This window comes from Vombatus ursinus, unplaced genomic scaffold (genome assembly GCF_900497805.2).
Source record: "Vombatus ursinus unplaced genomic scaffold, bare-nosed wombat genome assembly UNPS02014884.1, whole genome shotgun sequence".
In the NCBI taxonomy this organism is placed as follows: domain Eukaryota; kingdom Metazoa; phylum Chordata; class Mammalia; order Diprotodontia; family Vombatidae; genus Vombatus; species Vombatus ursinus.
Genome location: NW_020954662.1, coordinates 3853971 through 3877775, shown reverse-complemented (window position 1 = coordinate 3877775; position 23805 = coordinate 3853971). Strand labels below are relative to the sequence as shown.

The 23805-nt window shown below is 47.8% G+C and overlaps 1 protein-coding gene across 1 annotated transcript; it reads right to left on the bottom strand.

Annotated features, from left to right (window-relative positions):
• Positions 1 to 429: 429 nt before the first annotated feature.
• Positions 430 to 22060, bottom strand: ANO7 (anoctamin 7). Its single transcript, XM_027842807.1, has 23 exons — positions 21944 to 22060; positions 19007 to 19112; positions 18471 to 18622; positions 17708 to 17815; positions 17397 to 17533; positions 15983 to 16040; positions 15759 to 15869; positions 15384 to 15549; positions 15211 to 15301; positions 14993 to 15089; positions 13414 to 13557; positions 8760 to 8897; positions 8458 to 8556; positions 7817 to 7919; positions 5413 to 5524; positions 4767 to 4821; positions 4081 to 4178; positions 3621 to 3757; positions 3096 to 3301; positions 2372 to 2517; positions 2176 to 2266; positions 1288 to 1406; positions 430 to 651 (listed from the first exon to the last, which is right to left on the bottom strand). The coding sequence occupies exons 1-23, from the start codon at positions 22058 to 22060 to the stop codon at positions 633 to 635; spliced, it is 2610 nt and encodes an 869-aa protein (XP_027698608.1). The 3' UTR covers positions 430 to 632.
• Positions 22061 to 23805: the final 1745 nt, after the last annotated feature.

Genomic DNA, 23805 nt, shown 5'->3' with positions numbered 1-23805 from the left:
AGTGCCCCCTCCTCCTCCTCTTCTTCCACCTCTCCCCATCACAGAAGTCCCACGATCCAGCTCACAGTTGCTATTTATTGGTAGCTCTGTCCAGAGAGTGGCACATGCCAAGAGAGAACAAAAGGCATGCTGGGCTGATGGGAGAAGGTACGAGGGCTCCCTTGAGCTCCTTGGTAGGACCCAGAAAGGGGAAGGAGGTGGGGGCACGTGGTGAGATGGGGGGGGGGGGTCAAGATAACTTCCAACTCTAGGAATTCAGAAAAGTTCTAGATGCTGGGAGCCCCCATTCTCAAAAACCACTGGGACACAGACCATCCATTCATTCTTTTACTTGGTCATTCATTCACTCACTCATTCAGTCAGTCATTCATTCATTAACTCATTCACTCACTCATTCATTCATACAACTAACTTTTATTAATTGCCGAGTAATTGGGGAGAAGATAAAAAATTTAGATACAAAGATCATCAGAAGGGTTAGGGGATGAGGAAAGATCAGAGAACTCAGAAGATGGTTCCAGAGACTTCTAGCACTTTCCACATGCTCTGACATCTCTGCCGGAGGCCAATGGCGTCAGATGCCCTCCTGGGGCATTGGTTTCTTTGATCTCAGTGGACCTTCTTCTGAGGGCCTAGGGAACAGGTACCCTGCTGTATTGGCAAGAGAGGGAAACTCCCTGGGGACAGCTTCCCAGGCAGAGCCGGGGCTGCCCAAAGAGGGCTGTATTGGGAGCCACATGGTTTCAATCCCCTACTCTGCTTCTGCCATCTGTAAAATGGGAGGAGATGAACTAAAGGACACTCATGGGTCCCATCCACCCCTAAGGCTATTATCCTGTTGCCAGAGACACAAAGTGGCCTAGTAGAAAGAGCACTGGATTTGGAGACACAGGCCCTGGGTTCAGATCCCAAACTGGGCTACTTTTGACCTGTGAGACCTTAGACAAGTCCCTTCCCCTGTCTGAGTCTCGGTTTCTTTATCTAAAATGAAGGGGTTATGGGGGCAGCTAGGTGGCACAGTAGATAGAACACTTCCCCTACCCCCTGAGTTCAAATCTGGCCTCAGACACTTGACACTAGCTGTGTGACTCTGGGCAAGTCACTCAACCCGACTGCCTAGCCAAAAAAAAAAAATTAAAATGAGGGGGCTAGCAGAGATGATCTCTATGGTTCCTTTCAGCTGTAACTTCTATGATCTATGTCCAAAGGGCAGAGGGACCCTGGAGATCAAGGACGTTGTGGGGCAAAGACCTCTCTGGAGCTGGGGGGCCCTCACCAAGAACATACTGGTTGTCAGCTAGCGCCTGCTTGGCCAGGTAGCGCTCTCGCTTCACCTGCAATGCCAGGTCTGCAGGCACGTCAGGCACCAGCCAGGCTATGAGCCGAAGGAAGAAAAACACGACGTGCTAGAGGGAACGCAGAGACAGAGAGATGAGGGAGACACGAAGAAGGATCAGGGTATGGAACAGGGCGGGAGAAGGACCAGGGGGACCTGGGTTCTGCCACAGGGCCAGCAGTTCTCTGCCCAGGGAAGTTTCAGGGCTCAGGTGCTTGGCAAGGAAAGGCAAAGAGAGAGAGGAGGAGTGGAGAGAGGCCGGACTTCTGAGTCAGGAGACACTTGGGTTCAAATCTGGATTCTGGCAATTGCTATATAACCCTAGGCAAGTCACTTTGCCCAGTCCCAGAGCCTCAGTTTTCTCATATGTAAAATGGGAATCACAATAATCACATTACAGAGTTCATTGGATAGTAGTGAGAAAAGCACTCTGTAAACTTTAAAGTGTTAAGAAATGGGAATTACTGTTATTATTCATAGCCACAGACACAGATATGGGAAGGGACCTCAAAAGCCCCCTAATCCAACCCTCTCATTTTATAGATAAGGAATTTGAGGACCAGGGAGATTCCAATCCCAGCTCTGACACTATCTCTGAGGCCTTGGGTGATCATTTCTCTTTTCTGGGCCTCAGTTTCCCCTTCTGAAAATGAGGAGGGTGGCTCTTCCATCTCTAGATCTCAGAGTATGATCCTAAGATATTTTATCTTGATCCCACTGATAACACATTATCATCCAGGACTGGTCGGTCCAGTGGCAGCCTGGAGATGGTGGTTAGGGATGGAGGTGAGGAAGAAGAGGATGGCAAGGGTCAGCCCCTCAGCTCAGCGGGCTCCTACCTCAAAGGCCAGGATGAAACCCAATCTCACAGCCAGCAATTTCCAATAGAAGAGGGTAAAATCCCCAGTTTCATCCCGGAAGGCCTTGTACCTGGGGTCAGCAAGGGGAGGGAAGGAGGCACACCATAAGCATCCCAATACACACATGCCTCTTCCCCCTGGCTCCTGCCCCCCCCACCCTGCCCCTCACGCACACCTGCAGGGGGTGTGGTTGCCCTGGGCCAGGTAGGTGCGGGGTGCCTGAGCCAGGGTGAAGTTGACATAACCCTGCAGATGAGTGTGGTGCTCATACTGGTATAGGAGACGGGGCAGGAAGTCCGAGGTGAAGGCAATGAGGAAGGCCTGGGGGACAAAAAAGAAAGTCACAGAAGAGAGATCTGTTTGGGGTCCCCAACTTCCAGTCACCTAGGGTGTTCTTGCTTCTTCCTTCTCTGATTCTCCAATGTAGAGTCCCAGGCCTCTGTTGCCTGGTTCCTAATCTTGGATCTCCCATTTCTGATCCCAAGACCTCATTTCCCATCTCCAGGCTTCAATCTATTCTCTTATCCCTGACTTTTGGATTCCTAGCCTTTGGTTTCTGGGCTTTGATCTGATTCCCAATCCCTCATCTGATCTCTGAGCTCTCAATTGTTCATTTTCATCTCTGCTTCCTAGTTCTTGAGCTCCTACTTCTGATCCCTGATCTCCAATCCCCCATCTTCGATCCCGATTCCTAGTGATCTTCAATCACTTGGATCACCAATAACTATTCTCCAATACCTGCCCTGAGGCCATGATGCCCAAGCCCCAATTTCTAGACTCTGATCCTAATATTCGATTTCTGAGCCCCAAATCTCAGCTCTTATTCCTGATGCCCACTTTTCTGATTTCTGATTCATAATCCCTGCTCCCTGCCTCCCCTGCCCACAACCCTGGCTCACGTTGATAATGACCGACAGATGGGCCATGGTCTCCAGGATAAGCAACCAGACGCCGATGCCCTGGGCCCGCTCGGCCACAGGCCGCCGATACTCACACACAAACTTGTGGGCGTCCAGGCGGATCTCCACCCAGTTGTTCAACAGTGCAAAGAGAGGTGCCAGGGGGAAGGCAGCCACGAAGATGGTGATGAAGCCAAACTGCAGCACTACAGGGTGTGGAGGAAGCTGAGGGTCAGATGTCCCCTCAACCTTGCATTCTCAATAGAATGTAAACTCTTTGTGAGCAAAGCCTTTTTCACTTTTTGCCTTAGTTTCCCTAGTACCTAGCATGACGCTTGGCACAGAGTAGTAAATGTTTGTTGACTGACTCCTTGGTTTTGAAGATGCTGGGTTTGTGGGAGCTCAGGTCCCAAGGCCCATAGTATGGCCCTACTGCCTATTGAGAGCTGCCTGGTGTATTAGTCACTCCCATAGAATCCCACCTCCCCCAGTAGAGGGGGGCATCCTGGGGTGTGCCCAGCTCACCCATCTCCAGGTATTCTTCAAACAGCCCTTCACACTCAATGAGCTCATAGTCATCCTCCCAGCGTCGGGGGTCGTGCCCCATTTGGGCTCCCCACAGGCTCGCCAATTGCCGCTTCTGCCACCAGGCTTTTATCTTCCTGTGGACATGGAGGATTGTGTGTGGTTTGTCCTTCATTCTCAAAGAGGACCATGACATCAGGAAGATGATGCCATGACTTGCAAGTGAAATGGATTTAAGTGAGGCAGGGGTGTGTAAAGTCCCACTCTCTCCTCTGGAGCCACCTGGTAGCAGTGACTAGATATAGATTAGGACAACCGGAGATGGCCCAGCACATGGAGGATGGAAGAGGGAAGAAAAAAGGGCTAGGGAACCCTGATGGCCCCCAGGGCTGGATTCCCCCCTCTGCAGGCCCTACCTGGCTGGTGCCCCCGACCCACTCAGTGCCCACTGGAAACTCACGGCAAGACAAATTCCTCCACATTGTTGGCCAGCTGTTTGCCCACCATGATGATGAACAACTGTTGAGCTAATTCAATGAGGCAGCCACCAGGTCCACACTGTGGGCACCAGGGAGAAGCCCCATCACCCTATGCCCTCAGGGCACAGGACAGGGGCAGTACCATCCTCCCACACTTCACAGGTGGAGATGGCTATTGTCACCTTCTTGTACCTCTTGGCATAAGACACATTCATTCATTCAAAAAGCATTTAAAAGTTCCTCCTGAGCGAGAGACCATAGCCCAGTGGAACACCTGGGTTTCAGTCCTGCCTCCGACACCGATTGGCTGTGTGACTCTGGACAAGTCACTGAGCCTCCCAGTATCCCAGGCAGGTAGTCATCTGCATTGATGGAATGACTTTCCTCACCAACGAGTTCCCCACACATGATTAAAGCACAGGTCTGAAACACCACCACAAAATGTGGAGATTCTGGGGCCACAAAGACCAAAATGAAATGTCCCAGCCCTCAAAGAACTAACGTTGAGTTGGGAGGAAACATCCCTTGTTACCTTCTGTCTCCTGTCCTTCCTTTGTGGATGCTGGCCCTGACATGCCCTGATCCACAGAGGCTGCAGAGGTCAGGGGAAGCATGCAGGGTCAGGGCAAGGGGCCTTCCTGGGTCTGCCTGCCCAAGAGGTACTCACATCTTCATTCCTCATGCCCAGCAGTGTGCCATATTGTCCAGGATAGCCCACGAACCTGCAGGGCCCAAACCATCAATTGGACGCACCGGCCAACACCACCCCCAAATCTATTCACAAACAGGCCAGGAATTCATAAAACTTAAGTTGGAAGAGCCCTTAGAACATGGAATGTCAGAGCTGGAAGGGCCCTTAGAACATAGAATGTCAGAGCTGGAAGGGCCCTTAGAACATAGAATGTCAGAGCTGGAAGGGCCCTTAGAACACAGAATGTCAGAGCTAGGAGGCATCTTAGAACACAAAATATCAAAGCTGGGAGAAACCTTAGAACACAGAATGTCAGAGATAGAAGGGATCTTAGAATATGGAATGGGCAAGTTGGCTTACATGTCTTAGGAAATTCTCTAGGACTTGTTATAATAACTAGCATTTATACAGCGCTTTAAGGTTTCCAAAATGCTTTACAGATATTATTTCATTTGATCCTCAAAACAACCCTAGGAAATCAGTGCTATTATCCCCATTTTACAGATAAGGTCTGTAGATAAACAGAGGCAAACAGAAATGAAGTGATGTGCCCAGGGTTACACAGCTATTAAGTATCTGAGGTCACATTTGAAATTCAGGTCCAGCTGCCACACCCACTCACCTGCCTTTGAAAAAGGCCACATAAAAGGGAGAGGAGTAGAAATTGACGAATTGGAAGATGAAGACTTTAAAAGTGAAGGCATCTTCATGAAGGGTCTGTGTCCGGTGCATCTCTGGGGATTTGTGGGGAAGGGATTTTGTTGAATGGAAGTAAACTAAAGGTAATCAGAGGTCCAGCTGGGGAGAGACCAAGCCCACCCCTAACATGGTCCACCTTTCTTGCTCTTCTTGATTCCCCCGATATTGACCAAAGGGATTTCTGGCACGCTTTCCCTTCCCCACTCTAGGAACTCTCAGGAGCATTTCACAACCCTGTGGGCTCTGCGGATCCTTGGGTGCCAAATACGATGGCAGGACAGGCAAAGTTTACTCTTGGGTCTCAGAAACTCAGAATCTCAGAGGTGAAAGGGACCTTAGACGCCATCCATTCCCACCTGTGCTTGAATTAGAACCCTCCCTTCCCCTGTCTATGACATACAGGACAAGTGATCACCATCCTCTGCTTGAGGATCTCCATGAGGGAGCTGTTAGGGAGGTGGAGTAGATGAGGCCCTGGATCGGGAGTTAGGCGGAAATCTCATTTGCGGCTGCCTAGCTGGGTGACTCTGGAAAAGTCCACCTGTGCCTAAATTCCCTTAGCTGCCAAATGAGGGGAGTGGATTTGACAACCTCTAGGACCCCTTCCAGCTCCACATCAGTGCTCCTAGGAGCTCCTGAGGCAGCCCATTCCATTGGCGAACAGCTCTAAATGCAAGCAAGTTTCCTATATTCGTCTTTCTGTAACTTCCTTCCATAGATTCTAGTTCTTTCCTCTGGTACCATGCAGCTATGGCCCATTCCTCTTCCAATATGTGTCACACTTGAACTCTGGTCTTCCTGATTCCAAGGCTAGACCTCTCCCCAACATGGTGTGCTGCCTCTCCAGTACCTGGCACAAAATAGGTACTCAATAAATATTTGTTGATTGATTGCATGATGTTAGGGTATCTTAATTGGAGCGTAGTATTTGGAATGAAGTCTGCTAATCCTACAGCCTGGTCAAGACCCATTTGCAGTCCCGGGTTCACTTCGAGGCATCCTATTTTGTCAAGGATATTAATAATAAGGAGCATGTCCAGAAAAGGGTGACCATGATGGGGAAGGGATTGTAGATCGCACCACCTGAAATACTATTTTGCTATAAGAATGATGAAGGGGATGGTTTCAGAAAGTCCTGGAAAGACTTATACGAACTGATACAAAGTGAAGTGAGCAGAACTAAAGAAACAATGTATACAGTAACAGCCATATTATAAAGATAATCAACTCTGAAAGACTTAAGAACTCTGATCAACACAAGGACCCACCACAATTCCAGAGGATTCATGGAGAAACATACTATCAGTCTCCAGATGGAGAATGGATGGAATCAAAGTGCAAACTGAAACATATTTTCTTTTCTTTCTTTTTCTTTCTTCAACATGGCTAATGTGGGAATTTGTTTTGCGCGACTATCCATATTTATAAGAAGTTTTGTTTTTCTTATGTTCTCAATGGGTGAGAAATTAGGAGAAGGAGGGGGAGAAAACTCAGAACTGAAAATAACAAAATAAAAATAAATTTTAAGAAATTAAAGACTATACCAATTGTGGCCTGGTTTAAGGAACTTGAGTTGTTTAGCCTAGAGAAGACTTGAAGGGGAAATGAAGAGGTCTGTTTCCCAGTCTCTGAAAGGCAGGTTTTGTGGAGGAGAAACTAGCTTTGTTCTGCTTGACTCCAGGGAGCAGAACTAGGAGGGATGGGTGGAAACTACAGAAAGGTAGATTTAGCTTTATGTAAGGCGAAATTTAGAGTCTTAGCTCTTTGTAACAATTAGAGCTAACCTAAGGTGTTACAAATAAGCTGCCTTGGGAGATTGTTGTAAGATTGCCATTTGTTACTAACGAGGCCATATGGCCAAGGTTCACATCCTGCCTGTGACTCTTAACTTCAGTGAACCATAGACAGCTCTCTAGGGCTTAGCTACTAAGTTACAGATGGGTGAAGGGAATTCCCACTCTAGGAGATCCCAAACAGGGCAAAATTAAAGTCATACGATCACAGATTCAGAGTTAGAAGAGATCTTGAAAATTATCTGCTCCAACCCCCTCAATTTACAGATGAGAAAACTGAAACCCAGATAGGTGAAGCGACTTGCCCAAAGTCACACAGGGCCAAGATTTGAACTCGGGCCCCTTGATTTCACTGGAAGACTTCAAACAAACCTGCTGCTCTTTTGTCAGGTATATTCCTACGCAGGTGGAGACTAGAAGGTCTTCCAATTCTGAGACTATGAACATCTGGTTGACGTGCTTTGTGACAATGTTGGACAGATGCCACCAGACTCCCCTGAACCCTGGCTCTGGCCCTGCCCCAGCCTTACTGACCCCATTTGGTGAGCTGCTCCGCTAGCGAGGTATACACCTTTCCCATCAGGAGAATCAGCACCAGGTTGAGGAAGGTACTGCTGATGTTGGCAATGTTGCCAGCCTGCAAAGCAACCATTTCTGGTTACCTGGGACCACCTGCCCTTCCCTGCCCAGGCCCACCCATGAAGCCCACACCCTGATGCCTCCTCCTATTCCTCCAGGAGCTTGGTCCTCCCTGCTCATGCGCAGGCCCACCAAACACCAGGGAACCAGGAATTAGGGAGGTGCCTCCCCAGAGTCATCATGGAATAGGTGACAGGATTTATACCTGGCAGGGACCTTAAAATGTAATGTCAGGGCTATGAGAGTCCTTAGAACCCAGAATGTCAGTGGTAGGCGGGTCCTTAGAATAATCAGGCATGGATGGGAACTTTTATGATCATTGTGTCTAGCAAAGGAGTAACCTGAGGGCCAGAGAAGAGAAATTACTTGCCCAAGGTTACCAGCAAGTAAGTGGCAGAGCCAGGACTTCAGGCTTCTGTTTTTCCATTACATCATCTGCCTGGAGGCCAGTTGTGGAAACATGAGGAAGGGAAAAGCGGGACATCATCACCCTCTCCCCTATGCCTTCCTCTTCCCTGCCCTGCAACAGTACTTGCCTGGGTCATGAGCACAGGGTTGCCTGTATGGAACATCACAATACTGACAATGCCACGGTACATGATGACGGATACCAGGAAGATCATCACCACACACAGCTGTGGGGCCAGAAGCATGGAAGAGTCAGTGCCTGGGAAATGCCTGCTCAGATTGGGCCTGGGGCACTACCCCAGGAAAGGCTACCCATCACCCTCTCCACTTGTTGGCTAGGCCTCCCATCCTTCTCTCGCCATCCTTCCCACTCTGGCCCCTCCCAGGTTGAGACCATCCCATGCCTTCCTCCTACCTCCCAGCTCCTCACCATGATGAGGATGGCCATGGATCCAGTGACCATGCGGGAGAGGCGGGCCCTAGTGGGGAAGTAAGGTTCTTTTAATCCAGTTACAGGGTTCTGAGCCATCTGAGGTGCCATAGCTGCAAACTCTGGGCGAGGACGTTCCTGCCAAAGATAAAGGATAGGGCAGGGATTAGCTGGCTGGCTTGACATCCTGAATGGCCAACATGGAAGGAGAAAGGACACAGTTAGGGGAAACTGGGAGGGGGGGGTTGAGGCTAAGAGCCCAAGAGCCCTGAGGACACTGGGAACTGGAGCTCTTACTATTTCCTCCATCTCCAATTAGAACATCCATCCATGTCCAAATCCTCCCATCCTTCAGACCTCACCTCCTCCAGGATGCCTCCTCTTATCTGCTCTGCTCACAGTGCTCTCCCTTCTCGGATCTCCTATAATAACCCTATTTAGTATTAAAAAACCACCCATTTCAGGAATAGACCAAAATGCAAACAGCACAGGATTTGGAGTCCAAAGGGAAGGGAAAGAAGAGAATACGTGTTTATATAGCACCTGCTATGTGCCAGGCACTGTGCTAAGTGCTTTTTACCAAAATTATCTCATTTGCTCCTCACAACAACCCTGGAAGAACAACCCTGTAAAACAGGTGTTGTTGTTATTCCCATTTTATAGTTGAGGAAACTGAGGCAGACAGAGGTTAAGTGACTTGCCCAGGGTCACACAGCTAGTAAGTTTCTGATGCAGATTTGAACTCAGATCTTCCAGACTACAAGCTCAGTGCTCTGTCTACTCTGACACCAGCTGCCTCTAAGGAAGTCTAGATTCAAATCCTGGATCTGTCACATACTACATGTGTGACATTGGGCAAATCACTGAACCTCTCTAGCTCTAAATCTATGGTCCCATGATTCTTCTTATTACTACCATTATCTTCTTTTCAACCTTTCTGATGGGGTTCAGATAGAAATAGCCAAGTCGCTGTTGTGCTATTACTCTTTTATAGTTTAGGTTCTTCAAACTAAGGCTCAGATGAATAAAATCTTGTATTTCATAATTAAATAAGAGTATTGGGATGTAAATCATCTTTGGCAGACTCCTAGAACAATTCCAGCAGCAGGCAGGATGATGGGGTTGATCTGCACCCCTTCCTGTCCCCATATGGTTTTGATTTCTTCTTACTAGGTCTCTATGTTTTGAAAGTTTTACATTCTATGAGGTTTGGAGATTATGAATGTTTGGTATGGCAACACCTGTTAACATGCCATTTTCTGATTTCCATGTGTCAATGCAATACCTGGGTAGTCATGAGTAATAGCTTCTGTCTGTAATGATGCTCCTATTCCAATATTTTATTCTTTTCCATTTTGTAGAGAAGCTAGAAGATTTGGTTATATCATCCCTTGCCATGACTGTTCTGTCATTTATCATATTAATGGTGGGAATATTCTCTACTTCTTATTTGATATAACATATTTTTGTTGCGTGCCATATAGGTAGCCAGGAATTTTCTTCAAGAGTTCTCTTTCCTCTGATTTCCTTAAGTCTTTGTGATCAAGTCTTTTGGGACTTCTGCTTTTAAGTGTTGATTAAGGATGTCGATAATTTCTGATATACTCTTGCTTCCTGGTTTCCATTCTACATGCCTCTTTTGGGATGTCTTTAATTGGGTAAGATGGTTTTCACATTTCCTACTGCGCATACCAATTAGGTACTGATGTGATCTTTCAGTGTCTTTCTGCAGATCTCCAATAGTTTTCTTAAGCCAATTCTGCCACAGTGGTATTTGATCTACATCTTTAGGTGTATTCCTGGGTCACTGCACTCTTCTTCCTCTGGTCCTTACTGGCAACAGTCAAAGCACATATCATTATTTTTCATAGGTCCTGTACATAGGTAAGAATGCTCTTACACTCTGAAATATAATGGCAACATGTGTTCATTCAGGATAGTCAGAGTAGATCCAATGTTTCTGAATCACTCTATTTTGGTATAATCGGTCAATTAGTTGGCTTCATGCTATCAAACTCAAAAAGGGCTTTTTGAAATTCCAGCCCATCTGTTTTTCAAAATCACTCAAGACATCACCATTATTTCTGCCATCAGTTATGTTATCAGCTTGCACTCCTGGAGTCTGTGTTAGGTGCAGATTTTAATGCCCTCAGATTCTTCAGTTTCTCCCTCTTCTGATTTTGTTTCTGCTTTTGTTTCATCTAATCTGAATTAAGGCAGGAAGTGGCTTCTCGAGAGTTCCCTGTGTTCATCTGCAATGTGCTGTTCCATAGGTGGGAGCTGAGAGTATTGCTGACAAAAAGCAGAAGGAATCCCTTACTAATGACTAGTAAGCCTTGCTTCCACTTTCATCAATGATATAATACTGGACCATAATAAGAGCATTTATATCTATAGCCTATTTCATGTGTACTTGTGTTTTTGCCCACTTTCCTGGTCAGTGCCAGTCACCCTGAAGCTCCAACAGATGGAGTATTTGGTAAATTTCAGATTTGACCACATGTGTCTTGCCATCTTGAATGGGCACCATTTACTCGGCTGTTCTCTACGTCAAGCTGATCATCATGAGTGTTTTGAGTGAGGCCAATCTGTAGCCCTAGGCATTCTGTCCATTTCTTAGTTTCATAGGAACAGTTACATCACACTGGCCAGGGTATGAACCCAGTATGTGTTATCACCAGATCTCAATTGGCCAATATTCAGATTTCTGCCAAGCCTTCACAGCTACCATGGTGCAATTTATCCTGTTTGTACATAACTGTTTGCAAGTTGTTTCCCCCATTGAACTAGAAGCTCTCTGAGAGCAGGGACTGTCTTTTACCATATTTTGTATCCCCATCACAAAGAACAGTACCTGGCACATAGTAGGTGCTTAGTAAATGCTTGTTAACTTGACTTGGCCCAGAGTGCTTGTTATAATCACCTTGGTTGACCTTCACTTATTTTGCTGTTGTCCCTGCCTGTGGACATGGATGTTGGGTTGGCTTTTTTTGGAGGGGTATTATTTTTATTATTGTTATTGTTGTCATTGTTATTGTTATTATCTTATTCCTTTCATTTTCAATGAGATTCAGAGAGAAAAGGTCCTGGGACAAGTGGCCCTCCTGTTAGTATTCTTTAATATTGTACCAGTAGATAAAAATGACAGTTTTGTGGATGAATAAAAGTATTAGGATGGAAAATAATCCCAGGCTTCCCGCAAGCATCCTTAGGACAACTCCAATAGCAGCCAGAACAATGAATGTGGTATGTACCTTATCCCATTACCACATTCAGTCAGTTAGTCAATCAACATTTATTAAGCTCCTGCTATGTGCCAGGCACTGTGCTAAGAACTGGATATATAAATGTGAAAAGGAAAATCCTTGCCCTAAAGGAGCTTACAATCTAAAGAAGGGGGATGATAACACACAAAAGGAAGAAGAGGGGGAAGGGAAAGTACCCAGTTTGGGGGCATGACGGAGTCCATTCCAAAGGAGTCTGGTTATTTGGGTCTATATATTTTGAAAGCTTTTCTTTCTAGGCAGCTTGGAGATGATGAGTATTTGGATTAGCGACATCTACTAAAAACACTGTTCTTGAATTTTGGGGGGAGCAATGTCATGTCAGGGTGATTGGGATCACCGATTCTGTTTGTGCTGGAACTCTCTGGTTTCAGTACGATTCATTGGCTGAGTTCTCTAGGATATATGGAGATCTGTATTTATTGTCTGTCTGTCCATGAAAGAGAGCAAGCTTCTGAGGCATAATTCCAGCTGCCTGACCAAGTCTTCTTAGATATTCATTAGTACTAAATTTTTACAGCCAGTGGTGATGACGTCTTTCAATTTCTATCATCTCCTTGCATAATTAACACTGAACACAAAGACCAGTTTCTTTATGGAGAACCTTTCCTTAATTTCTGATAGCAATGACCTGGTCCTGAATTGCTATCATAAACCTCTCCACGTCCAGAAATAAGTCCACATGACTCAGATATTTTTTTAATACTACAGACTATTGGTCAGTTTCACTTGGATGTTTGCCACAGAGGGCCTTTTGAGTCTACGCCTGGATCTTAGTCATATTATTTATTTGTTTGTTTATTATAGGCTGTTTTATTTAACTCTTCTTATGTCTTCAACTGGTCTCCCCTGATGTGAGTTTCTTGAGGTCAAAGATTATGTCTAATTCTTAGGAACATAGAAATTAGAAGTGAAAGGGATATGGAGACCAGCTACTCCAATCCCTTTATTTTACTGAGTGCTGGAGAAGGTAAGGGACACAGCTATTAAGTAGCAGTAAGGAGATTCTCCACTCAGCTACTATGCCACACTGTCCCCTCCTCTGAGTCCCCCCCAGTCCCTAGCCCAGAGTCTTAGCACAGTAGGCCTTGGTCAATCTTTGTAAACTGATCATCGGAAACTACCAAGAATTTGGAGAAATGGGATATCTGAAAATGCAAAACTCAAAAGCTTATGGAAGTGATTGTTGATAATTCAAAATAAATTTATTAAAAAAAAGAAATGGGATATCTGGAATACAGGGCCCCTGAGAATAAAAAAATGGGGACCTGACCATCCTGGGCCAGGATGGCCCTGAGGTTGGGTCTTGCTAAATGCTAGCAAGGGCTGGGGAAGGAACCTAGTGTGGGGGTCAAAGAGGGAGAAGTTACCTCCTCCTCTTGGAAGTCTGCACAGTCCCAGTGGTGTGCCAGCGTGGCGTTCTTCCGCCTCCAGTGCTCCAGGAAGGCCATGGCCCAGAAGGACATGAAGATGCTGAAGAAGACGGTCCCTGGATTGTCAAAGAGGTAGCCCAGCTACAGGGAGAAGAACAAGGGATCTGGGGTGGGCCTGGGACCCTAGTACTCTAGGCTCATTGATAACAGAATCTTAGTTCTAGAGCCAGGAGAGACCTTAGTGGCCATCTGGTCCAACCCCCTCATTTTTCAAGTAAAGCCCAGACAGGGGAAAGACTTTGCCAAAGGTCACATAACTAGTAAGCAATGATAATAATAATAATAGTAGCTAGCACTTTCAGGTTTGCCAAATACTTCACATATGTTATATCATTTGATCCTCACAGAGACCCTGGGAAGCACTATTATTATCCCCATTTCACAGGTAAAGGAACTGAACCTAAAAGCCAGAGGCACTGAGCTAATAAGTGTCTTAGGTAAGATATGAACTAATATCTTCCCAACTCCAAGTTCGACACTCTATCCCACGCTGCCTGCAAAGCCTATTGAAACTCGTGTCTCCTGACTCCAAATATAATGGGGGACCAGGCTACCAATTCAATTCAATTCAACAAACTTTTATTAAGCACCCATTGTATGCCAGTCATGCTTGGCACTGGTGATACAAGGACAAAAATGAAAATAGCCCCTGCCCTCAAGGTGCTTGGAGTCTACTGAGGAAAGACAGTTTGTATACAGATAAGGAAATACAAAATATGTGCAAAGTAAATTACCAAGTGATTTGGGGAGGTGGGGAAGAGGGAGGTGGGGAGGAGTCACGAATGGCGCCTTGAGCCAATCCTTAAATAGAGCCAGGGATACCAAGAGGGAACAGTAAGGAGGAAGAGCAGGCATGGAGGACCGAGTGCACAAGAGAACACTCAGACATGCCACGTCCTCTGGGAAACATCAGGCTGTTGGGTTGGAATGCACAGTGCATGTGGTGGGGAAATGGGAAATAAGTCTGGAAACAGAGGCTAGATCCAGACTGTAAAGACTTGGGATGCCAAAAAGAGAGGCTTCTATTTTATCATGGCAATAGGGAGTCATGCAAGCTTCTTGAGAAGGACAGCAAATGGGGGGAAAATTTTTAATTTTTAAAAATTTTAATTTTAAAAAAAGCACTTAAGTGTTTACTCCGTACTGTGATAAGAAGTGAATATGGAACAGAAAAAGTAATGCAGTCCCAGATCTTAAACAAACCCACACTCCAGTGGGCGAGACAATACATTCAGGGCTAGGACAGATGGAAGGCCATGGCAGTCCTAAGGGTGCAGCGGCAAACAGATACAAATGAGGAAACTGAGGCAAACAGTGGCCAGGGTGGGTTACACAATCAGACCTGGACTTTTGGAATATCAATTTAGTATCAATTTTAGTGAGAATATCAATTTAGTAGCTACATGGAGAATGGTGTGGGAAGGAGAAAAACTAATTTCTGGGTACCGTAAGGTGGGCTTATAAGCCCAGCTGGATCAAATTCCCCCACCCAACTCTCAATACCTCTCTGGCTCACCTTGGCCATGGGACAGATCTCCGAGATGTTCCAGGTGGCACAGGTAGCACAGAGTGGGCACATGACGAAGGTGCCCCCACTGGTGCAGATCTCCTCCCTGAAGGCAGAGGCTGAGGCTGACTGAAATGCCCCCTGTACCTGCCCTCCTCCCTCTAGTTCCCAGGTGCCTGACTAGACCCATGGGCAGGCCACTCCAGGAATGCCCTGATCACACTCACGCAGGGGTGTTGGTGCCCATGGTGAGGAGGCCTGAGAGGAAGACCAAGGTGCCCACAATGGCAGCAGGCAGTAGCCAGGCAGTGTAGAAGCCTGGAAAGGCAGGGAACAGGGTGAAAAGAGCCTGACCAGCACTTATCCAGGAATGTAGCCCCTGACCCTACGACCACCTCACCTAGCCAGGCAAAGTAGATAGCCACCTTCTCCCCAAAATATTCGCGCACGTGGTCTAGAGGCTGGTATTTGTGCCAACAGCACCAGCGTGCCCAGTAGGCATACAGCAACTGTCGAGGGTTCAAGTCTGCACCAGGCACGTGATACCCAGGCAGCTCAAAGGGGCCCTGGGGAAGGAAGAGAGTCAGATGGGTGTGACAGGGGGTGGCCAGAATCATCAGTAACACCATTTCACATCTGGATAGCACTTTCAAGGTTGGACAAATTTCCATGCTTTATGTGCATTTGACACCATAAGCAGTAATCACTGCCCACGAACCAAAGCCTGTTAGATCCATTTCCCAGGGAGATGCCTAACACATCTGGGAGCTTCTACCTCATGCAGCGGGAAGGCAGCAGTGTAGACCCCCTCAGCCAGCAGGCGGGCAATGCCCATCTCCGCGTGTTTCCGCTTCCCATACATTGTGCGTGCCAGGATCTCTGCCACCTGCAGAGGGAGGGACCCCTCATGTCCAACTGTACAGTGGGGAAGGGTCTGAGCCATCCCAAGCCATCTCAGCACCCACTACATTCCTCTTTCCCCAGTGGGCAGTCACTCACCACACGATGTCTCTGGGTGTTGGAGAAGTAGGAATCTGGAGAATCGCTGCCTAGAAACCTGCAGAGGAGGCAAAGCCCAAGGCAGGTCACAACCCTGACATTCCAGATCAGAACTCCATGGTGGGCAGGGCTCGATGCCGGCAGAAATGCCCACACTAACCAAAGCTTATCCAAGCTAGAGGCGGAAGCCAGGCTGCCCAACTTGGCAAACAGAGGCACAGACTCCTTTCACTCTCTCCATTTCAGTTAAACTAGGTGACTAGCCCAGTTTCCCATATGTAACACTCCACTGACAATCTCTACATCTTTGCACAGGCCCTCTCTCATGTTTGGAATAGAATCCTTGATGTTGTGTAGTTATTTTCACTCATATCTGACTCTTCATGGCCCCATTTGGAGTTTTCTTGGCAAAGATATTGGAGTGGTTTGTCATTTCCTTCTCCAGCTCATTTTGCAAAGGAGGAAACTAAGGCAAACAGGGTAAAGTGACTTGTTCAGGGTCACATGGCTAGGAAGTGTCTGAGGCCAGACTGAACTCCTGACTTCAGATCCAGTGCTCTATCCACTGCACCATCTGGCTACCCTGGTCACAGAATCCTTAGCTTTCTTCAAAGCACAGCTCATGTGACCTTTCTTACACGTTCCTCTCCTGATCCCCCTACTAGTTAGAGTTCTATCTCTTTCAGAATTATTTTGCATTATCCTTTGTTTTTATTGACCTTTGTACACGTTATATTTACCACCCCTTTCCTCAATAAATTAAACAAATAATAAGCATTTATTAAGCACCTACTATGTGCCAGGCACTGAGGATCCAAAGACAAATATGGCAGTGAAATTAGACTATATTCAATGTACAACTTGTACATAATAAGATTACACAAAATGAATGCAAGATAGATTGGGGAGGACTGGGGCGGGGGAGCACTAGCAGCTGAGGAAATGAGGGCAGAGATTGGATTCCATTTTGTCTGCACCCTTAGCACCCGGCCCATTGCTTGGGCTAGAGCAGGTGTTTACTAAAGGATTGCTGAACTGAATCCCACTGAGTTGGGAGGGGGAGGGTCCACAGCTCAACACAAGGAAGACTTTCCCAACCCTGAGAGCTGTTCAAAAATGGCACGGTACTGAATGAGCTCACCATCGATGACAGGGTACAAGTGGAAGCTGGATTCCGTTTAATTGAACAGACATTTACCAGGTACCGACTGCATACAGCACTCCCTGCTTCCACGGGGTGTCTGGCCTCAGGCCGGTGCTGGTTGAAAGGGTGGGGTCCCTTCCAACTCTGAGAGGATACAGCTGAGCCTCTTCTGCTGGCAGGTTCTTGTCGGGATGGGGTGGTTTGGGGCTGGGAGACAGATAGTGCTTGGAAGGGGAGAAATTGGCCTTTGGGCCAGGGGTCACTACTCACTTGCTGAGCTTGGACCTGCGGAAGGCACAGGTATAGAAGTCCAGGGGCTTGTTGGGTACGTGTTGTTGCAATGGGTTGGGGAGGCGGAGCTGACGCAGGATCTCAGCTGAGCCATCAGCGTCCGGGTTGGGCTGGACCTGTGGAGAGCCTTTCCTGGTTCCTCTCACCAGCCCCCTAGGATGCAATGGAGGCAGGGCTCCCCGGTCCTGCTCTCCTGCAGCCACCCTCACATCCAGTGCTGGGAGCTGGCATTCAGCAGCTCAATTGCTTCTGAGGCCCCGGGCCTGCCCATGCCCTTGCTCATAGCCCACCTGCAGGGGTGCCCTCATGCACAGGTCCTCCGCGAAGTAAATCAGCACCTCCCAGGGAGCGCTCAGCTTCAGGTAGTGCACTGCCCTCTGCTCCCCAGGGGTCTCCTCCTAGGTACACGGTGAGGGTCAGAGAGACCCAGACACCCCAAACCCCAGACCAGGGGTCAGGACAAACACCTGCCTCTCCATCCACTCACACATACATACTCTGACCTAACAGCTGAGAGTTATGGAGATGTGGAAAGAGGAAAGGATCCCAGAATCTGGGAACCCTGGATGGGAGATAGGAGGAAGGGTCCTTAGAACTAGGGCCACGATAGGAATTATGGTACTGGGCACAAATTCAGTTAGAGTTGGGAAAATACCCCAAAGTGTGGTGCTGTCAAGCTGGGTAGCCCCTGGGGGACAACAGACGGGATCCTGGTGATGGGGTGGAGAGGGGTGGTACCCTAATAGAATGGAACAGTGCAGAGATTTAGTGTAGGGAGGAAGTGTGCCCCACCATGTTGGCACCCTGACAGTGAGGCTCTAGCCCAGTCGGAGCTCTGCTTAGAACGTCAGAGCTGGGAAGACCCTTAGACAATTCAGTCCAAACAACTCATCCTTCAGGGGAAGGAACTGCGCCCAGAGGAAGGAATCAAGGCGGCACCCAGTGACTCACTAGGCACCTTGGGTGGGTACTTGCCCAGGGAGAAGACCAGGAAGGAAAGAACATGGGCCCATGCATTGCTTTCAGGTCCCTTCTCAGCAGACCTGGCCTCACCTCCTCCAGGAGCAGCCCAGCTGCCTGGAGATTCCTTTGGAATTTCTGCCGCCATCTGTGATGCTGGAGCCTCTGCCGTTCAGTCCTAGTGAGCCCCGCCAGGGCCCCCCTCCCGGGGAGCCACAGCTTCTCTTCCCACACAAGCACAAAGTCTGTTGGGAAGAGGGTCCTAAGTGAACACCTCCTCTCCATTCCCCTCTCCCCAACTCTTATTCTGTACCTGACGTGCGGGAGATCCTTGGGCATTCATTCAGTGGGAGGAAAGAAAATCAGGGAATTAAAAATCATTGTCTTTCAGCTTAAAAACATGTTAGGAAATAGGGTCCGAGTACAGTTGTTCAAATATGAGGAAAAAGCATGAAGCATGAGCAATTGGGATTGGATTTAAGAAAACACTTCCCACTGCCAGGTGTGTATGCAAGGAGGGGTGGAGAAGTAGGAAGAATCAGAAGTCCTCCCTGGAGGCAGGGGCATGGGTGACACGACCCCCAGCACCCCTAAAGGGTTGACCCATCTCCCTCTCATCAACTCCTCACCAATCTTGGTTTTCCGATCTCGGAAATAGTTGTCCCTGGAGTCCAGAGAGGAGGTACGGGAGCAGGGGATGCAGATGGGGCTGTCCTCTTCCTCTCGCTGCCACTCCTGGGGGGCATGATTTGAGCTAGAGAGGCAGCCTGTACTATACTGTGCCCAGCTCCACCTCCAGCCCCAGCTGTGCCAGCCCCTCCCTCCCACCCACCCTCCTACTGCCTGCTAACTATAGAGCCTCGAACAATGGAGCTGCTGTCAGGGATCTGAGAGAAGGTGCCCCTCAAAACCCCACTCCTCCCCCCTAACTTTACTCACCCCTTAGCCCTCTCCCCTAGCCCTTAACTCCCCCCTCCAAAATCATCTCTTCCAGCCCTTTATTCCCTGAGGGTTATTAGGGAACTAATAACCTCCTCTCAGTCATTTCATTTCTCTCCCAAATCCTCAACTCTCCCAGTCATCCCTCTCCCAGCTCTCAACTCCCCCAGCTCTTGAGTCTCCACTCATCTTCCTCAGGTCTCCAAGAATTAGAACTGAAAAGAAATCCAAAAGCCATTTAGTGCAACCTGTACCTTGCCAAGAACCTCCAACAAACAAGTGGTTATCCCTATTCTTTGCAAGAAGACCTCAAGTGATGGAAAACTCATTACCTCCCAAGGCAGCTCATGCCATTTTGGGATGGCTCCAATTGTTAGGAGATTTCTCCTTACTTTAAGCCTAAATCTGCCTGACAAAACCCCTGGCACACTGTTTGTTCCAATTGGGTTTGAAGTTCTCAGATCTTTAGATCAACTCTTCTCCAGCCATGGCTACTCAATAGTCTGCTGATGAAGGGGATTTGTGGACCCTAAGTGTAGGGCTTTACATTTCATCTTACTAAATTTTCTTATAATAAGGCAAATTCTACATTCTCCCCATCCCCAAAAAAACTTTTTCATTTTAGTTTGCCTCTATCCTGGAGAGATCTTTTGACATCTCTATCCTGTCTGCCAACTCTTCATCCCAGCTTTGCGTCTTCAGCAAATCCGATGAGCCCACCTTTATCCAAGTCACTGATAAAGACAGGAAGCAGGCCCAAGGTCAAGCACAGATCCCTGGGGCACTCCACTGGAGAGCTCCCTATGAGTTGAAGTCAACTATTCTTTGGGACTGACCATTCATTCATTTCAAAATTCCCCTAACTGTACTATGATCCTGCCAATATCTTCCATCTCATGTATCAGGATTTTATGAGAGATTTTCAAATGTTTTGCTGCAATCTAGGTAAGTTATAGCTACAGTATTTCTGAAGACTAGTAACACCGCCAAAAAGGGAAATCAGATTTTGGTATGATCTGCTTTTGATGGATGATTTTTTTTTAAAAGGTCTCTATTATATACCAGTCACTGTGCAAGGTGTTAAGGATTTAAAGAAAGGTGAGACAATTCCTGCCTTCAAGGAGATTCCATTCTAATGATGGAGATGGTACATAGAGATGAAGGCCACAGGCCTTTTTGCCTAGAGAGTCTCCAGGAGGCTGAGTAGATGAAGCCAGGCTGGCCTTTAGCAATCATTGCTTCCTTTCCCAGACAGTCTCCTATCATTCTTTAAAGAACATTTTCTAGAATTTTGCCAGGAATTGAATCCAAACTCATCAGCCTACAGTTTGTAGGTTCCATTCTCTCCCTCTTTTGAAAATCAGGACACTTGCCTTCCTCCAGTCCTTCCCCACTTCTTCCATCTTCCAAAGATGATGATGACGATGATGATAGCTAAAATTCTGTAGTGCTTACTATGTCCCAGGCACCGTACTAAGCACCTTACAATTATCTCATTTGATCCCTGATCATGGCTCAACAACTACCTCCTTCACCTCCTTCATTACCTGGTTCATCTGCTGATCCTTCCACTCTGTCCTCTCCCCATCCCTAGTCAACAGCTTCTCCCACATCCCTCACAATACCTCTCACTCTTTTTTACCAGCACCCCAACTCCAAGACTTTAACTGTGCTCCCACCTCCTCTCAGACCTCACCTGAATCCTTCAGCCCTCCCTACTCCCTGGCCATTCTTCACCTATTGGGTTCATTGAAAAAGGGATCTCCAGACCCCTCCCTGGCCGTGGAGATCTCAACCCCCCACTCCAGACCCTGGTGGAGTCCCTCCAGGGTTTAAGAGAGAGGGAGGGCAGGGTGCTAAATTTTCAAAGGCAGAGCCCAACTAGATTTGGGTTCAGGGTCCTGGGTATAAAAAGAAAGTGTGGGGGCTGGGTCAATCATGGAACAATAAAATTATGTGCAAATCACGCACCCTTCCTCTGGTGTTCTTTCTCAGACAGATTGGGCTGAAGGTGGGGGAGGGTGGGGAGGTGGATATATCTATGTACCTATATAGTTCTGAGGTTCTGGAGGGAGGCTGAGAGATCTGATAAGTTTTGGGAAGATACCTAAAGAACTCTCCTCTTGTTTGCTGGGTAAAGAAAATTGCCATCACACTACCCTTTGGAAGACGTGGGATCTGAGAGGTCCCTACTCAGCACGTGGGCATGCTGTCCCTTCACTGCTCCAGATATAGAACCATCCCCATCCCTACCCAACAACACGCACACTCCTTAACACACCATGGCTGGAGACTAGCACCTTATTGACCTCCTGGACCAATCCCCTAATTTTATAGAAAGGGAAACTGAGGTCCATCAATAGCAAATGACTTGGTCAAGATCACACAGTTGAATCCAGAGCTTGAAGCCAGATTTCCTAACTCTCGGGCTGTTGTTTTCTTCCATGGCATCTTGGCAGAGCCCTCCCTCCCTTCTCCTCCAGGCAGAGCCTAGGTGAGATGGCCATCTCACGGGGTGTCAGTGAGTCAAGGAGGGCATCTGGAGGAGTGCAGGCAGCCCTTTGGGACTGTTTTTGCCCATCGCTAACCATTCAGTGCCCTCCCCCCACTCTGGGCCCGGCACTCACTTGGGCAGTAGCACAGTGCACCCCATTCCGCGGGGATCCCCTAGGGAGGTGGGCTGATCCTTGCTCCAGATCAAGCAGCAAGTGGACATCCTGCTTCCTAGACGCTTTCTTCTTCATCCTGCTGAGGGCTCTGGTTGTCCCCAGACCAAGCAGAGAAAAGGGGACTCAGGGACTGGGGCTGAAAAAATGTTACTTCTGATTTCAGCAGCATCCCTGGGAGCAGGAGGGAGGGAGGAGGGAGGATGCTCCACCGTATTTCCTCACATCCTAGCAACCACAGAGCTCCTAAGGGGAGGGTGCCTCTACAGATGGGGTACCTAGGAGTCATCAATAATAACAGCTCATGTTTATTACATAACATGGCACAAAGCTCTTTCCTCACAACACCTCTGCCACGGGGGAGTGGAAGAAAGGTCTGGGCCAAGGTCACCCAGCTGGCAACTAGCAGCACTAGGATAAGAACCTGTCTTTTGGCCCAGATAAGTGACGTTAGAGGTGAGAGGCCCAGGAGCACTGAGATTAGGCAGTCTGTCTAACAGAGGAGAGGGCACGGCAGAACCTGTCATGGTGCAGGGGAAGGCGCCAGGGTTCTAGGTCAACTGTACCATATACTGTGTGATCTTGAACAAATCATTTCCTTTGTCTGGGCCTCAGTTTCCTTCCCTGTAAAATGAGGTGGTTACAAAGAAGCAAATTTAGGTTTGATGTCAGGAGAAACTTCTTCCTAATAATCGTTCACTTGTTCAGTTGTGTTTGACTCTTCCTGACCCCATTTGGGGTTTTCTTGGCAAAGATACTGGAGTGGTTTGCCATTTCCTTCTCCCGCTCATGTTGCAGATGAGGAAACTGAGGCAAACAGGGTGAAGTGACTTGCCAAGGGTCAAACAGTAAGTATTTGAGGCCAAATTTGAACTCAGGTCTTCCTGACTCCAAATCCGGTACTCTATGCATTATGGCACTACCTAGCTTCCAACAGTTAGAGCTACCTAAAAGTGGAATGGACCGCCAAAGAAGGTGATGGATTCCCCTTCGTTGGAGGTCTTTCACCAGAGGCCATCCATCATGTTAGAACAGAGATTCCTTTCATTTTGGGTCAGACTAACTGACCACTTAAGTCCTTCCCTGGGTTGCTAGGTGACACAGTGGATAGAGTACCCAGCTTAGAGTCAGGAAAACTCATTTCTCTGAATTCAAATCTGGCCTCAGACACTTACTAGCTGTGTGACCCTGGGCAAGTCACTTCACTCTGTTCGCCTCCGTTTCTTCATCTATAAAATGAGCTGGAGAAGGAAATGGCAAACCACTCCAGTGTCTTTGCCAAGAAAACCCCAAAATGAGGTCACAAAGAGTCAGACACTATTGAAACCACAACAAAACAAAGTCCTTCCCAGCTCTAAATTCTATGATTAGTTGAGATCTAGAGGGGCTCCTAGCTCTACGGCCCTTTTAGCTCTCACATTCTATGTTCTAAAGGCTCTTCCTGCTCTGACTTCTGCTACTACACATACAACTGTGAAGAGACTAGGATGTTTGGGGATCTTCCCGGAATGATAAAGTTAACGGAGAAGGCAAAGTCTGAGAGGAAGACACTGCCAATACCTGGGTCCCCAAGTTGACTGGGGCTTAGGTACTCCCCAAGGGCATGCACCATATCACTCCTGCTCCAATGTCCCATCTGAAAAGAAGGATGCATCCCCTCAACTGCATAGAACATTTGAGAAAAAAGGGTGGTGTCCTGCACTAGCAGGGCATCCCTGGTAAGACCAGACGCCCCTTCATAGCCAGAGCTGAGCAGCTACAGGAGCCTGGGCCTCCCCCCTCCCCCCGCCCCCAGAGCACCTGTCAGAAGATCACAGCCGTAG

Excerpts from the sequence above, each read along its gene's own strand:
- ANO7 (XM_027842807.1), bottom strand. The coding sequence starts at position 22,060 with ATGAAGAAGAAAGCGTCTAGGAAGCAGGATGTCCACTTGCTGCTTGAT. Across the intron at positions 17,534-17,707 it reads GCATGAGGGCACCCCTGCAG|GTCCAGCCCAACCCGGACGC; the intron begins GTGGGCTATGAG and ends GGCTCTCCACAG. Across the intron at positions 7,920-8,457 it reads ACCCTGTGCTCATGACCCAG|GCTGGCAACATTGCCAACAT; the intron begins GCAAGTACTGTT and ends GTTGCTTTGCAG.